At 41.1% G+C, this 17929-nt stretch overlaps 1 protein-coding gene across 44 annotated transcripts in view; it reads right to left on the reverse strand.

The window, feature by feature from the left end:
- The window catches only part of LOC127361802 (von Willebrand factor A domain-containing protein 5A), a 68663-nt gene that overhangs the window by 34300 nt on the left and 16434 nt on the right, over positions 1-17929 (reverse strand). For 6 of the 44 annotated variants that reach the window (XM_051396763.1, XM_051396735.1, XM_051396734.1 and 3 more), the window contains exons 1-12: positions 17779-17826; positions 3944-4146; positions 3632-3854; positions 2818-2993; positions 2603-2717; positions 2291-2466; positions 2114-2202; positions 1782-1926; positions 935-1014; positions 721-835; positions 427-585; positions 171-274 (exon numbers count right to left, since the gene is read on the reverse strand). In XM_051396763.1, the coding sequence (XP_051252723.1) occupies positions 171-274; positions 427-585; positions 721-835; positions 935-1014; positions 1782-1926; positions 2114-2202; positions 2291-2466; positions 2603-2717; positions 2818-2993; positions 3632-3854; positions 3944-4146; positions 17779-17818 (1625 nt within the window). In that variant the 5' untranslated portion in view covers positions 17819-17826. Of the gene's footprint in view, positions 1-170; positions 275-426; positions 586-720; positions 836-934; positions 1015-1781; positions 1927-2113; positions 2203-2290; positions 2467-2602; positions 2718-2817; positions 2994-3631; positions 3855-3943; positions 4147-4756; positions 4805-5916; positions 6025-6468; positions 6789-6891; positions 7016-7428; positions 7574-7828; positions 8003-8539; positions 8603-8676; positions 8701-9003; positions 9040-9885; positions 9910-10443; positions 10530-11070; positions 11134-11500; positions 11722-12195; positions 12300-14019; positions 14179-14311; positions 14427-17778; positions 17827-17929 lie in introns of those variants that run through there. The other 38 variants (XM_051396731.1, XM_051396722.1, XM_051396757.1 and 35 more) reach the window with 34 other exon arrangements.

The following is a 17929-nucleotide window of genomic DNA, read 5'->3' on the forward strand; positions in this document are numbered from 1 at the left end:
ACATGGATTAAAGCAGAGACTTAACGCCATGTACCAGTGCAGTTTGGTGTCACATGTCTCATCCCTTGCTACTGTTTGATTTGATTGTATCTAAATATTTAAATAAACTCAACATTTGTAAGGACAGGACTCAGTGCATAACAGTGCAGTCTGTCCACAACGTGTTTTACCCAGTGTCCTCTGCAGGTTTGAGACTGAAGTGGAGCTGGTTCTGAGAGGGATGACCTGCCAGGCTGTATTTCACCGTCACACAGCCCTCTGCTGCTTTTGAACTCTGAGAAAGAATTCCAGAGTTAGAAACCATGTTTGATAATGTAATCACATACCTGATAAAAAAAAAATATATAGGAAATATATTTCATGTAGCTGAATGTTGAAAAAATCAGACCATAGAGGTATTTCACTAAGAGATGGTGCTGCTCCTACCTCACCAGTGAGTTGGGCATAAATCAGTGACCTTTGACCCTGGAAAAGGGCTGTGATTGGTGGAGAGAGGACAGTAACAGAGACTCCCTTTGGCAAATCCCACGTGACTGAGATGTCCACCACAGCTGGTTGCAGAGCAAATCGCAGCGACTGCATCACCTGATGAGTAAGAACAGTTTACAGAAACAGGTTTTACTAACTCATCTATCTGGAACTATTTCACTTTCAGACTGAATACAAATATTTAATTGCATTTTCTTTTATTTTAAATATTTTCCATATTAACTGTCTTACTTTGGGTTGCATCCTGTCAGTCCCTGTGATGAACTGAGCGTGACCTCCTCCTTCCTTGGCCAACCCGTTGATGAGAGCAGAGCTGGCCCCTTCCCCAATCCCAAAAGAGAAACACCTACAATACAGTAGTTTTGTTATCAACACACACACAGCACTACAGCATGAGACATATTCTGGGAATTGTGTGGGTTTGTTTGTGTTTTTGTGGTTTCACCTGTGGGAACCTGAGTTCTTCTTCACCAGACTGATAACTTCTTTGGTGTTCCCCACCTCTCCATCAGTAAAGACAAACAGCTAGAGGAGAGTTTACATGTCACTCTACAGTAAATTACATAACATCACACACAGGAACATGTAGCATGTGTTCAAAGTCATCCATATAAGTTTTGGAGAGTTGCATTAGATTGCTGTTTCAGTAACACAAGTGGTTCTACCAGTAAAGTATGAAGAACAACTAATGTGTGGTGAGTATGAGCGTCAAATAAACCGGTTTATCACCTCCCCTGAGGAGGTAATGCTTTTGGTGCTGTTTGTTTGTCTTTCAGCAAGTTTATGGAAAAACTATTAAAACGATTTTCATATAACTTGTTGAACCATGGGACAAGGACCTATCAAATTTTGGTTGAAAGAAGCCTTTCCAGTGTACAATAGTGAATATTTTGTCATTCCTTCAGGAATTACTGATAAAAGGCCTTTCCTTTTCTCTGACAAAGGTATATCAGTCAGCTATTGCTGCATGCCACCTGGGTTTTCCCCTGGCTCCCACCCTCTGGTGGTATGTTTTGTGAAGGGACACGGCAAAAGAGATCAAGTGTGTAAAGCCGTGGTTGCTCTGTGGGGCCTCACTCTGGTTTTAGATGCATGTGGTATATAAAAGCTTTAAATATGGATTTTGCTCCCTCGCTCCTCTATCTGCTTAATGCCTGTCCCTCTCCTGTCCAAACCTGTCCCTCTCCTGTCCCCAATCTTTCGCAGAGTCGAAGATAACAAATGACAAAAATCCAGAAAATTGGCCAACCCTGCTGTGTAATGTATAGTGTGTGTGTGTGTGTGTGCATTACTTGTCTAGGTTGATTGGGAATGCAGGACTGGCTGTAAATGTGTTTGAGGGGCTCAAGGATTTCTGTTCCACCCAGATCAGCACCCATCTCTTCAACTTTCTTCAGTGACTCTTTCATGGTCTTCTGGCTGTACTTCACACTCTTACTGCCATTAAGAAACACACAAATGGAGGAGGTGAGGTGGTAGATGGTTGTGCAGCGCAACCAACTTCCACTCTTGATTTGTTGTCCAGGTCACAAGCAAGTTGTCTGTATCTGTGTATTTGCAGTCAGTGTTCATTGTGTAATGCTGTTTTTATTTACATGTGTTTTGTTTAGTATTTGTGACTTACGGGAAGATGTGTTGAAACCTGGACCCAAAGCTGTATATGTTGAAATAGCACCCCATTGGTAAGCTCTTCAACAGCAGCAGCAGAGTATCCTTAAGGGAAGAGAGAAAAGATAGTGAAGGCCACTGTGTGAGAGAGACACCATGAATGATTTAATAACAAATAACACATAATAAATACCCTGGCACTGCCAATGCGACTTTCTTGTCTCTTGCTGTGATCCATAGGAGAATCCATACTTCCAGATCGATCCAATAAGAACACAAACTCTCCACATGAGGCGACTGAAGACATCACAGCCTGGGGGAACTCAGGGTACAGGCTCAGCATCACTACTGGATCACCCATCAGAGTGCCTGAAACACAGAGGAGAGACAGAAACATGACCACTAGTCTGACTTTTACCACTTATTACAACATAATGTAACTCATCAGTTGGAGTATAACAAAGGCTTTATTTGGAAAGGAACAACTCCACTAATTTGCACTCACCAGGCTTGGCAGAGGCCTGTCCTGCCTCCACCACAGCAGTGGGCTGGTGGGCATCTTTGTAATAGATCAGCAGTTCAACATCTCTGTCAAACTTGTGTCCTGCAGCCAACTTGACCTGCAGGTCACAAAACACACTCATAAATATCAATAAAGTGATATATCTTGTTGTCAGTATTGAGGAACAATCACACACAGCAGACACATTAGCACTCTACCGTGGCCTGGGTTTGCTCTGGGTTGAGGTACTGGAGAGGGTCCAGGGAACAGTTGGACTCTACTTTAGAGACTGGACGAGGAGAGGACACTCGGGCAGAGAAAGACAGACTGTAGGGCACCAGAGAGGCTGGAACAGAGGTCACCTGGACACTGGCACCTTCACTACCTCCACTTCCTGCGAACAAGTTAGAAATGCCAATCAAAAACAATTAAATCACATCTAAGCAGCAGTGAGACAGTAGAAGGAATAAAATGTCTACTTTAAATAATGGTTAGCAGTAAAACTAGGTCAAAACGTAACGTATTGGAAACATTTGACTTGCTGGTGGTGCTTAAGGAAAAGTCAGTGGATCACCAAAAATATCATTTAGGTTTCATCTTCTGGGCACCATGGATATCTGTACCAGTTCATGAATGGCAATCCATCTTTAATTGTTCAAACATTTCACGAAGAGCCAAAATTGTCAATGTGTTGGTGCGTGAGTGTCTGTTCTATTGGCCATCAGTCAACCAGTTGTTGAGATGTTTCAGTCTCAGACAATAACATCAAATATTCAGCCCTTTGTCTCCATTTCAAACAAAACCTAATGGACGTTTGTATGAAAACACTGAAAGTCAATATGAACACACTGTTTCCAGCTCAGCCCTCCTTCAAATTACTGAAATTAATAGAATAAAATGTGTGTTACATTGTTTAGAAACCAGCTCTTGCAGGGCAAGTGCTCTGCAGTCACAATGTGACTGTTGGAATAAAACTCTTTACATGGACAGGAACTTGAAGGGCTCTTAATGAAGGTGTTGCTGTTTCCGTACCCTGAGGTTGGTAGCGAGGGTTGAGCACAGCAGGCAGACAAAACCTCAGCCCGTCATCAGCCTGCACAGCCAGCTCAGTGACGTACTCCAGCCTGATGGAGGCGCTCTCTCCTGGAGGCAGACTGCCCACACTCAGAGAGAATATATCTGGACTCTGCTCACTCTCCTCCAATAGGAAGGCCTGCTGACCGGAGCTCAAAGCATCATCATACTCCTCACGAGCCTGGAGTACAGATGACAGAGTAACTTTCACTGTGTTTACTGTGTTTTTAAGCTCCGTTGTAGTGAGTAAGTCTTTACTGTCCAGCTCACCTCCTGTTTCTCCTTCACCTCAGCTACAATCTGTCTCTGTCCAATCGTAGCACTGAAATGACAGACAGCAGCATCTCCAGGCAGAGGGAAGACAAACACAGCCTCTAGTGGTTTGTCCTCCTTGTTCTCATAGTTCAGAGTGGAGACCACTGTAGCCACGTGGTCCCTGACCTCCAGCTCCACCTCCACGCTCTTCAGAGGAACTGACACAGAAACAGAAAGAAACAAGATGAACACTGTGTGTGTTCTGTGTGTAAAGACATTTTTCTAATGCTCCAGGATATTGCTTAAGGTTTCTTCTGTACTGAACTGTTGCATTTGAGCCACACTAGAGGTGGACCTGTTAACCAAGCTGATGGTTATACAGAATCAGAATCAGAAATACTTTAATAATCCCAGGGGGAAATTATTTTTGTTACAAACTCCAGATATATACAAACAACATATATTATACAAGTAACATATATTAAGAACAAAATATTAAAAAAAAAAATATATATATATAAGATCGAATGTAGAGGTTAATAATGTACAAAAAGTGCAAAAAATGATTGTCCGTGTTTGAGTCAAGTTACAGAAGGGGGGGGGTCTGACTCTCTTAGGAAGGCGTTATAGAGTTTAATGACCACAGGTAGGAATGATTTCCTGTGGCGATCTGTGGTGCATCTGGGTGAGAGGAGTCTTATACTTCTCTACAGTGTCCACAGGGACCCCCTGGATGGATAAACATGCCTCTCTGTCTACTAGTGTCATACAATATGTGCCTAATGGCCATTACAGCTGATACAAGCCTTTACATTAACAACTCTGTACCTGGTTCCTTCTGTGCAGTTAGTAGACCACAGCAGTTCATCTTTGTACCTGTACAACAATTAACAACATTTGAGGACTTTGTCTTGTAATGATGAATGATAATGACAGTTATTGTGGATGTTCTTCAGCAAAAACAACAACAACAACAATATAAATCAGAGTTCAAACTAAACAAATACTAACAATAATAGGCCCAATAAGACACATATTACAATTTATGTTACTATTATTATATTATTACAGTTATTCTATTACATTGCATCTCTCTCCACATATCTGCTGCATCTACTGTATCAATCAATCAATCAATACATGCACTAATCAATATGACTCTGTTCCTGATTCAGTGTTGCTTTGTTTGATTCAAGTATTTTAATATTCATCATTATTCCACTCTTTATTTGTTTCTACATTCAGCTGTCTGCTTGATGGCTAAGGAGGAGACTAAAAACAGAGTCTGAAGGGGTCCATGTATGTTTTGGTCATTGGATTTTCCTTTCAGAAACGGGTATTAAAAAACAGAAAACGAGTGGTTATTTGATTTTCGTTTTAAAATACAAAAATTAAAATTGAAATACAAGGCGTTTTTCTTTTTCATGGTCAGAAAGGGATGAGCAAAATTTAAAAAATTATTCGATTTTCATTTTCTAATACGCTGTTTCTCCGCATTTACCATAATGCTGAGAATACTTGTACACTCTAAATTTAAGTGCGGCTGATTTGACCACGGAGATCGGACTAACGGCTGGATTGACCGCAGACTACTAGTCTACTGTTTCTTCTCCACAGCACCGTCCTGTAAATGACAACATCCGGTCTCAGAATATGAAAAAACAGGCCTTTTTTCCGTTTCTGTTTTCTAGTGATTTTATTTTTTGTTATATGAAATAGAAAATGAAAATCGAATTATTTTTTAAATTTCGCTCATCCCTTTTTGACCATGAAAAAGAAAAACGCCTTGTATTTCAATTTTAATTTTTGTATTTTAAAACGAAAATCAAATAACCACTTGTTTTCTGTTTTTTAATACCCGTTTCTGAAAGGAAAATCCAATGACCAAAACATACACGGACCATACACGGACCATACACAGACCTGTATCTCATATCAGTGCTTCTGCTCAGATTCTTTCAATAAACACACAGCAGAAGAAAGCTTACCTCTGAGGACAGATGTATGACTGTTGTAAATGCAGAGAGACAACTAACAGGTCTGTGTCGGAGGAAGAGCTGATCCAGATTAAATTTCAAAAGTGAAAGTCACTGCTACACCCACTGTGCGCTCGATTTTGTTACAAAGAGCGCCGGGCGGGTGGAGTTTGAACCTCAAAGCTTTATGTTAGGAAAACTAATGTTGATTCCAAAATTCCTCCGAAGTGCTGCGAGACCTCAATATAGTGTTTGGTGAAAGATGACACTGGAAAGCACAGTTTCATAAAGAGCTGCTTCCTCTGATCAAATGGAGCATTTATAATGTGTCCTACAGCCCACACTAAAATGCATGACAGTCTTGTTGCCAGCAATTCACTCTATTCAGACACACGCACACACACACACACACACACACACTACAATACAATTTCCCTGCCAAGATAATTAGTGTATTTTATGTATTTATATCATATTGAGTATTTTTGTATATTCAAAGTTGGCTGCATTACATTCAGTCAGGCAGCATAAACACATTATTACTTACATGTTTAAGCATACAAGTTGTGTATTTTCAGCAACATAACACATTTTATTTGCACAAATATTTTATAGATGCAGACCATTCATATTGTGGCACTGTGTAGTTAGGTAGCTCACTCCCATATTATTAATATGGTGTTACAGTGTAATAGCTGATTGTATTGAGAAGAGGTTAAGACACAATGATTCAATGTGGATAAGATAAAGGTTGCAGGGTGGACTAAATCTGCTTCTGAAGGAGAAGCCACTTCAATGAAAACCTCAGAGCCCCAGGACGTCTTTCTTCACATTACAACCCAACAAAACATTTCCAGCTTCCACACACTCCGTCACACAAGATGCTGAAAAAACACAAACCAAGTCATCATCAGAGCAGTCTGAATGTGGACAAACAGCACACACTGTTAAAAACAACAGATCAGCACTTATTATTGTGGTTGTTACCATTCTGAGCACGGAGCCATGACACAGCCTTCATAGCCAGAAGCTGCCACTCATCCTGAGCATCCACCTTGAAACCATGAAGCCAGATCAGAGCCAGAATGGTGGCCCACACCTCCTGGTTCACCTAATTCACCAAAGTAAAGAAAAAAAAAGAAGAGATGGCACAAAATGATAAAGCTGCTTGATGGTTTTGAACAGTTTGAACAGTCTTACTTCCAAACAACACAATAACACTAACATATATATCACAATAACACTGCTTTTGTGAAATAGCCCTCAGGTAGCTACTATATAAAACCAGACATTGGTGCCAGCTCCGAGGGTGCTTAAGTGCTCGAGTACCACCAGTACTCTGGGCCCAGATTTCCAGACTTTTTTTCATGCAGTGATGTATCTTTTGTCTGACTAATCCCCATGTTCATTTGATTTGGTTTTGTTTTATGCGGTGTTGATTTAGTTCCATGTGTTTTAGTACTTCATTTGTTTTAAACTTAGACTTATTTTTCTCTTGTGTTATTGACTTTGACAATAACCCACCGATGAAGGTTTCCTTTTTCCACCTTCTTCCTGGTCTTTCCCAGTGCAGCAGCCAGAGCTGGATCTAGCACCCAGCAGCCAGACGCCTTCTGGAGGGAGACCAACTGCAGCAGAGGGTCTCTGGGTGTTTGTTTGGGCTCAGTGCCTGCCATCAAAAACATGTATGTTAGGTTAATTCTCCAGTCACTGCCCTGACCAAGGCACTGGCTTAGATCTGGAGTTGGTCCCCAGGCGCGAATGTTAAAATGTAAAAGGCATGACTCAGTGAAGTCTGTGATACTGACATCAGTATGGTGGGACAGCTGTCAAGGTGCAGAGAAAGCAGTTTAGTTAAAAGAGGGCAAACTATAAGCAGTGCAGATCTGCTCTGACAAGATGGAAATAATAAGGGTCTACTTACAATCTTCATTACAACTGGACAACAAATCCTGTGGCTCTGGAGGCATCTGATGTGGGTTCTTCAGGGCACCTAGCTTCTTCCTCAGATTAGAGAATAATCCTGCCGTACTCCCACCTGATTTAAGTTTGCTCTTACAAGCTGGCTCCGCTGCTGCTCTGCTGGTGGAGAGAGCTGCTGCAGCAAACAGTGTTAGCAAGAGTGGAATCATCAGAGTAACAGTGATAAGTTTATAATGTCCATGCTGTACAGCCATATGAATATGAGTGGACATTACTAGCCACATAGCTGTGAGACAATCATTGTGGAGCATATTTCCAATGGCTGATTCCAAGCAACCAACACAAGCTTGACTTCAGTGCTCTGCCTGAACTATCACTGTGCTTCATTCACAAACACACTTTTTTAAACAAGATTTTAAACTCAATCATAATGTGCTTTTATTTAATGGGACACATTCTAATGATCTGTTGAATGTTAGATACACACACACACACACACACACACACACACACACACACACACATATGCATATGCATATGTTCTCTATGCCAACGTTAAAGCAGACCAGATCCAAAACAACACCTACTGTACATACAGTATATTTCACATTAAAGTTGCAAATATATTGCTTTGGTTTGTTTACATCCATTTAGTCTTTATTTATATAAATACACAGATGTGTGTTCCACTCCCATTCAGCTCTTCACTTACCATGTATACTGCGTGAAGCACCACAGGGCTCTGGATCACACTGCAATGCACTATAGCAATCCTCTTTGAGATTTAAAGGAAAGAGTATGAAGTCAGTACACTACATACAAATGAGTAAACAAACAAAAATTACCAACCTGTGGTTGTGTGCGTCCACCAACCTGTCGCAAAGCAGTTTAGATTAATGTTTGTTCAGACTCATAAATTGCTAAATGGAAGTTATCACTATATTGATGATACATACATATGATCCCAGTGAATTCTGTTTCAAACAGATTCAATAAATAAATCAACAATTTCTTCCAGTCTTGACTATGCAGAGAATAAATGATCTGATAAAGGCACTGGATGGAAAGTTGAAAAACCGCCAATGTTATTACAGTTCATCCTGACGGAGACATTAATGTGCAAACCCTCCAATAGTTGTCAGCAGGTGTATCTTCAGTAACCACTTTGTTACTTACCATGCAAGCTCAATGAACGAAGTGAAGAGTTCCTCACTGAAAGAGAAAAGCAGAACATTACACAGAGGCAACAATAGTAAATACAATGAACTTAATTGTAATACACAGAAAGAAACATGATTTCATGTTATCTTTAAGAATATAATAATAACATAATAAATCCACGTCAACAGACAATAACCTTTCACTTTACACCATCAGTGCATTATGGCTGGATGCACTGAAGTACAATGTAATATCTGCCCCGACATGCTGTAAATAATGGACGTGGGTAAGCATGGGAAGATATGATTTCATGTCCTGATCATCCCTGCCAAAATAATTGCAAGTTACTTTATTATCCCAATAATCAACAAAATGTAGTTAAAACTCTTAAAATGTCACTAAAACATTGTTGAATACATTTAGTTAAGAAACAAGAACTTTTATTGGATCACCATCAGGCATCTCCTCTACCTGTCGTCTTTAGTTTGGAATACATAGTGTTTTAGGATTTCGAAATGACTGGAAAGATGCAGGTTCCCCCTTGTGGTAATTCAAAATAAATCAGGACGTCATATATGACTATGTTGGCAAGCTAAACAGCTTTTGCTAGTCAAGCCATGTGAAGATATTAACGATTATTCTGATTCAGAAAATTCCCCACAATAAACGTATCTGTTTGTTTTTTTATTTCGATGTGCAATAATATCGTATATCTTCACATCCCTAAACATGGCAGCTGTGTGCATGTGTCTACTTCTTGATTCACAATCTTCTCTACAACTGAATAAAGATACACTCCGTGACTGTAGAGGCTGGTAATGAGCAGCAGTATTGGTCTGCAGAGACTTCTGTGGTTCTACAGAGACACTCGCTTTACTCTGCTGAAGAATGTCCCACCTGATTGTTTTATCATCTTATGACCTGTTGAGAGAAGAGAAAACACAGCCTGATAAAGCTTATGCATCTGTGCTACAGAACTCCTTTATCCAAAAGCTACAATTATCATCATTAAAAATAAACACAGAGCCACGTTGGGCATTTTGGTGAAATATTCCTTCATTATGATGAACATCCCCAGTGTAGTTTACAATGCAGGTGCAGAGTTGTTTCAGAATTAATTTGAGTTGTCACTAATGATTGTTTTTATTATTGATTAATCCATCAATAATTTTCTAAATTAATTGATTTGTTGTTTTGTCCATAAAGGTCGAAAAAATTTGAAAAATGTTGATCACTGTTACTGTCATAGTTTTCCTCTACTCTTTTCTTGAGAAGTTGAACTGGAGAATCTTTGGTTAAAAAATGGCTCAAAACGATTAGTCAGTGATCAAAATAGTAACAATCAATATAATAGCTGACAACAAATAAAGTAATTTATCATTACAGCTCGAGAATAAATCCACTGGCCATGGTCTAAAGCAAGATGTCACCCAATGCAACGGTGATGAGACATTTTCTTGTAGAAATTGATCATTTATGGCAAATGGTTATATAGTTTAGCAAAAAAGTCTCCGCTGCTGCTCTGCTGGTGGAGAGAGCTGCTGCAGCAAACAGTGTTAGCAAGAGTGGAATCATCAGAGTAACAGTGATAAGTTTATAATGTCCATGCTGTGCAGCCACATGAATATGAGTGGACATTACTAGCCACATAGCTGTGAGACAATCATTGTGGAGCATATTTCCAATGGCTAATTCCAAGCAACCAACACAAGCTTGACTTCAGTGCTCTGCCTGAACTATCACTGTGCTTCATTCACAAACACACTTTTTTAAACAAGATTTTTAACTTAATCATAATGTGCTTTTATTTAATGAGACACGTTCTAATGATCTGTTGAATGTTACACACACACACACACACACACACACACACACACACACACGGTAAACACATAACAGCTCAACCTTCCTCATTTGCTGCTCAGTGCAGCTGCATATGTTCTCTATGCCAGCGACTACGAAAGCCAAAACAAGTTCTACTGTACATACAGTATTTCACATTAATGCTGAAAATGTGCTGTTTTATTTTGTATTCATATGAATACACAGATGTGTTCCACTACCACTTAGCTTTTTACTTACCGTTGAGTGAATCAGGATCAAAGCACAACATGCGCTGCATAGAACAGGCCATCATCATCAGCCCTTTGAGATTTAAAAAAAGGACTTTGAGGTCAGTAGATTGAGAATGAGTTACCAAAAACCTATCAACTAAACTACTGGTTCCTGACTTTATTACAATGACTCACAACGAGCAGTTAAAATAATTATTGTCATTTTATTTAAATATTCAAAATATCACAAAAGTCTAAGTTTTACACACAAACTCACAAACATAGGAACATGTGAACAGATGTGAACACTGTGAGTGAGGAAGATATGGTAGCTCTTATCTCCAAATCAAAGGCAACTATATCATCATCGTGCTTCTCTACTCTATCATTCATGGTGAGCTATAGTGTCTCTTCAATAAGGGTGACCTTTCTCTTGTATTCTTATTGGAAACACTCACTGGGTGTTGGAACATTTCTGCGCACCAGAGGTCCTTGAACCGCCTTGCCGTCCCCTTTGTTGACAGCAATGAAGGCAGTGAAGACGCTGCTCATTCCTGATTGGACGCTGACCTCCACTACCTTCTTCTTCACTCCTTTATCTTGCTCTCCTCTTCGCTCTCTCTCCTCCATCTCCAGGGAGCGAATCAGAGTCCGAGCAGCCAGCCTGTGGACTGTCAATCTGCAGACAGGAGAGAGACATAAACACATTTGTACACTTATTTACCAATTTATGATAACCCTACTCATTATGGGTTTTCCATTCATCCATTTTCTGGACCAGTGTATCCTGTTCAGGATCATAGAGAGCTGGAGCCTGACCCTGAACACATTATTTACACAATTTAGTTTAACTTTATTTAGAGCATTATTCTATTGTTTCTGTGCATCCAAGTATTAGTTTGCTCTTGTTGATAAAATCCACAAGAGCAATCTGCTTCATGCTGGAAGCAGATTGATGTAAACATCAGTCTAAACCACAAATGACATGGATTAAAGCAGAGACTTAATGCCATGTACCAGTGCAGTTTGGTGTCACATGTCTCATCCCTTGCTACTGTTTGATTTGATTGTATCTAAATATTTAAATAAACTCAACATTTGTAAGGACAGGACTCAGTGCATAACAGTGCAGTCTGTCCACAACGTGTTTTACCCAGTGTCCTCTGCAGGTTTGAGACTGAAGTGGAGCTGGTTCTGAGAGGGATGACCTGCCAGGCTGTATTTCACCGTCACACAGCCCTCTGCTGCTTTTGAACTCTGAGAAGAAGTACTACAGTGTTAGAATACATTTTTATACAGGAATAACATATCTACATGAAGTTGTATAACTGGGTTCAGGAATAAAGACCACGTCTTGCACTCATCTAATTTCCGCTCAAAACGTACTGTAGCACATATTATCCGTTCACTCCCTCCTCGACTCAGTTTCCACATCCCTCCCTCCCAAACCCTTTCTTTCCTCTTTACCCTGTTTCTCTCATCTAAATACAAGAACCACTGGGGCTCTCTGTTGAGTCTCGTCAAGCGTATTAATTTTAGTCATGTTCACGTTAAGTGTTTCATGTTTAGTCCTTCCTGTTTTATTTTGTACTCACCTTTTCCCTCACAATTCAGACCCTGACTTCCTCCCTTCGTGTGATTTTCCCGCCTTTGTCATTGTCTGCCCCGCCCCTGATTGATTTAACCTTTTTTCACTTAGACCTGGTATAAATAGTCGTTGTCTCCCTTTGTCTTTGTCAGTTCGTCTTGTTCAGCTGGTAGAAAGAGTATCGTCAAGTGTTCCAGCCCAGTGTTCAGGTTATTTCATGTTTCAATTGAAGTTTGTGTTGATTTGTTGATCCTCCTTGAGAGCGCCTTTTGTTTGAATTTTATGTTGGATAAATAAATATCATTTTTGCTACATCTTCGTCTGTCCCAGTGTCGTGCATTTGAGTCCACCAGTATTGTGTCAGAGGTTGTGACACTCTCTACAAGAGATACAAAGAGACAATCATCCATCCACCAACATACCCACCTTTCTTCCATCCGTTCATCCCTCACCCTTCCTTCCGATACCCCTTCATTCCTCAACCTTCAACCCTTCATCCCTTCTTCCGTTCATCCCATAACTCTTTATCCCCTCTTCCCCCTTCCCTCGACCCCTACCCCCATCCCTTCATCCCTTCATCCCTCAACCCTCGACTCCTACCCCATCCCTCAACCCTTCATCCCTCAACCCTTTCCCGATCCATTCATCCCTCCTACAGTACACCACATTGGTTTTCATTTATTCATTATGTGCAATAAACCTTTCTAAATTCCACACGTTCATTGGCGTGGTCTTTGTTGGTGAAAGAAGAGGAGTAGTGCTACATGTGAAAAATTCATTTGAGTTTCACCTGTATTTTGTTTTTTTACTTTCAGCCTGCTCCACACGGCCTGCTTATGTAGTGCGTGTCTGAACGTCTTGCTTTTTATTTCGGTGCCCCTGTTAACAGGTTAAAGCAGTCACACTCCCCGTCTGTGTCTGCATTAATGCTTCACTGGAGAGTCCAGATCTTGCCTATTTTTTCTGCAAGCCACACGTGGTTCCCAGCAGAAATAGAGAGAGAAGGGTCTGTTCATAGTCAAAATATTAATGTATTGTTTAAACTCAACACCTCCTGTATCTGAGAACAAAAGCTCTTTTGCGTTCCTGTGGACAGAATCCATTCATATGCTAACAGGGCTTTTATTGTACTGTATTTATCAAAGACAAAATCAGTGTGGAACAATCAGCAAAAACATTCTCTGTGTGGTCACTTTAGCTCTACAAGCTTCAGCAGTTCAGCGATGCAGCCATCACACACTGATGCAGCCTATGTGGACAAACCATTACTTTACTTTCACATATAGCCCTAATCCCCTTCAGTACATACAGAAATATATTTTACATAGCAGAATGATGACTGGAAAACAACCATAGAGGTATTTCACTAAGAGATGGTGCTGCTCCTACCTCACCAGTGAGCTGGGCATAAATCAGTGACCTTTGACCCTGGAAAAGTGCTGTGATTGGTGGAGAGAGGACAGTAACAGAGACTCCCTTTGGCAAATCCCACGTGACTGAGATGTCCACCACAGCTGGTTGCAGAGCAAATCGCAGCGACTGCATCACCTGATGAGTAAGAACAGTTTACAGAAACAGGTTTTACTAACTCATCCACCTGGAACTATTTCACTTTCAGACTGAATACAAATATTTAATTGCATTTTTTTATTTTAAATATTTTCCATATTAACTGTCTTACTTTGGGTTGCATCCTGTCAGTCCCTGTGATGAACTGAGCGTGACCTCCTCCTTCCTTGGCCAACCCGTTGATGAGAGCAGAGCTGGCCCCTTCCCCAATCCCAAAAGAGAAACACCTACAATACAGTAGTTTTGTTATCAACACACACACAGCACTACAGCATGAGACATATTCTGGGAATTGTGTGGGTTTGTTTTGTGTTTTTGTGGTTTCACCTGTGGGAACCTGAGTTCTTCTTCACCAGACTGATAACTTCTTTGGTGTTCCCCACCTCTCCGTCAGTAAAGACAAACAGCTAGAGGAGAGTTTACATGTCACTCTACAGTAGATTACATAACATCACACACAGGAAAATACAGCATGTGTTCAAAGTCATCCATATAAGTTTTGGAGAGTTGCATTAGATTGCTGTTTCAGTAACACAAGTGGTTCTACCAGTAAAGTATGAAGAACAGCTAATGTGTGGTGAGTATGAGCGTCAAATAAACCAGTTTATCACCTCCCCTGAGGAGGTAATGCTTTTGGTGCTGTTTGTTTGTCTTTCAGCAAGTTTATGGAAAAACTATTAAAACGATTTTCATATAACTTGTTGAACCATGGGACAAGGACCTATCAAATTTTGGTTGAAAGAAGCCTTTCCAGAGTACAATAGTGAATATTTTGTCATTCCTTCAGGAATTACTGATAAAAGGCCTTTCCTTTTCTCTGACAAAGGTATATCAGTCAGCTATTGCTGCATGCCACCTGGGTTTTCCCCTGGCTCCCACCCTCTGGTGGTATGTTTTGTGAAGGGACACGGCAAAAGAGATCAAGTGTGTAAAGCCGTGGTTGCTCTGTGGGGCCTCGCTCTGGTTTTAGATGCATGTGGTATATAAAAGCTTTAAATATGGATTTTGCTCCCTCGCTCCTCTATCTGCTTAATGCCTGTGCCTCTCCTGTCCAAACCTGTCCCTCTCCTGTCCCCAATCTTTCGCAGAGTCGAAGATAACAAATGACAAAAATCCAGAAAATTGGCCAACCCTGCTGTGTAATGTATAGTGTGTGTGTGTGTGTGCATTACTTGTCTAGGTTGATTGGGAATGCAGGACTGGCTGTAAATGTGTTTGAGGGGCTCAAGGATTTCTGTTCCACCCAGATCAGCACCCATCTCTTCAACTTTCTTCAGTGACTCTTCCATGGTCTTCTGGCTGTACTTCACACTCTTACTGCCATTAAGAAACACACAAATGGAGGAGGTGAGGTGGTGGATGGTTGTGCAGCGCAACCAACTTCCACTCTTGATTTGTTGTCCAGGTCACAAGCAGGTTGGCCACTGTGTGAGAGAGACACCATGAATGATTTAATAACAAATTACACTTAATGAATACCCTGGCACTGCTAATGCGAGTTTCTTGTCTCTTGCTGTGATCCATAGGACAATCCATACTTCCAGATCGATCCAATAAGAACACAAACTCTCCACATGAGGCAACTGAAGACATCACAGCCTGGGGGAACTCAGGGTACAGGCTCAGCATCACTACTGGATCACCCATCAGAGTGCCTGAAACACAGAGGAGAGACAGAAACATGACCACTAGTCTGACTTTTACCACTTATTACAACATAATGTAACTCATCAGTTGGAGTATAACAAAGGCTTTATTTGGAAATGAACAACTCCACTAATTTGCACTCACCAAGCTTGGCAGAGGCCTGTCCTGCCTCCACCACAGCAGTAGGCTGGTGGGCATCTTTGTAATAGATCAGCAGTTCAACATCTTTGTCAAACTTGTGTCCTGCAGCCAACTTGACCTGCAGGTCACAAAACACACTCATAAATATCAATAAAGTGATATATCTTGTTGTCAGTATTGAGGAACAATCACACCCAGCAGACACATTAGCACTCTACCTACCGTGGCCTGGGTTTGCTCTGGGTTGAGGTACTGGAGAGGGTCCAGGGAACAGTTGGACTCTACTTTAGAGACTGGACGAGGAGAGGATACTCGGGCAGAGAAAGACAGACTGTAGGGCACCAGAGAGGCTGGAACAGAGGTCACCTGGACACTGGCACCTTCACTACCTCCACTTCCTGCGAACAAGTTAGAAATGCCAATCAAAAACAATTAAATCACATCTAAGCAGCAGTGAGACAGTAGAAGGAATAAAATGTCTACTTTAAATAATGGTTAGCAGTAAAACTAGGTCAAAACGTAACGTATTGGAAACATTTGACTTGCTGGTGGTGCTCAAGGAAAAGTCAGTGGATCACCAAAAATATCATTTAGGTTTCATCTTCTGGGCACCATGGATATCTGTACCAGTTCATGAATGGCAATCCATCTTTAATTGTTCAAACATTTCACGAAGAGCCAAAATTGTCAATGTGCTGGTGCGCAAGTGTCTGTTCTATTGGCCATCAGTCAACCAGTTGTTGAGATGTTTCAGTCTCAGACAATAACATCAAATATTTTATCTCCATTTCAAACAAAACCTAATGGATGTTTGTATGAAAACACTGAAAGTCAATATGAACACACTGTTTCCAGCTCAGCCCTCCTTCAAATTACTGAAATTAAAGACATAAAATGTGTGTTACATTGTTTAGAAACCAGCTCTTGCAGGGCAAGTGCTCTGCAGTCACAATGTGACTGTTGGAATAAAACTCTTTACATGGACAGGAACTTGAAGGGCTCTTAATGAAGGTGTGGCTGTTTCCGTACCCTGAGGTTGGTAGCGAGGGTTGAGCACAGCAGGCAGACAAAACCTCAGCCCGTCATCAGCCTGCACAGCCAGCTCAGTGACGTACTCCAGCCTGATGGAGGCGCTCTCTCCTGGAGGCAGACTGCCCACACTCAGAGAGAATATATCTGGACTCTGCTCACTCTCCTCCAATAGGAAGGCCTGCTGACCGGAGCTCAAAGCATCATCATACTCCTCACGAGCCTGGAGTACAGATGACAGAGTAACTTTCACTGTGTTTACTGTGTTTTTAAGCTCCGTTGTAGTGAGTAAGTCTTTACTGTCCAGCTCACCTCCTGTTTCTCCTTCACCTCAGCTACAATCTGTCTCTGTCCAATTTTAGCACTGAAATGACAGACAGCAGCATCTCCAGGCAGAGGGAAGACAAACACAGCCTCTAGCGGTTTGTCCTCCTTGTTCTCATAGTTCAGAGTGGAGACCACTGTAGCCACGTGGTCCCTGACCTCCAGCTCCACCCCCACGCTCTTCAGAGGAACTGACACAGAAACAGAAAGAAACAAGATGAACACTGTGTGTGTTCTGTGTGTAAAGACATTTTTCTAATGCTCCAGGATATTGCTTAAGGTTTCTTCTGTACTGAACTGTTGCATTTGAGCCACACTGGAGGTGGACCTGTTAACCAAGCTGATGGTTAAACATGCCTCTCTGTCTAACAGTGTGATACAATATGTGCCTAATGGCCATTACAGCTGATACAAGCCTTTACATTAACAACTCTGTACCTGGTTCCTTCTGTGCAGTTAGTAGACCACAGCAGTTCATCTTTGTACCTGTACAACAATTAACAACATTTGAGGACTTTGTGTTGTAATGATGAATGATAATGACAGTTATTGTACAGTCTGGATGTTCTTCAGCAAAAACAGCAACAAC

Source organism: Dicentrarchus labrax, unplaced genomic scaffold (genome assembly GCF_905237075.1).
Source record: "Dicentrarchus labrax unplaced genomic scaffold, dlabrax2021, whole genome shotgun sequence".
Classification (NCBI taxonomy): Eukaryota; Metazoa; Chordata; class Actinopteri; family Moronidae; genus Dicentrarchus; species Dicentrarchus labrax.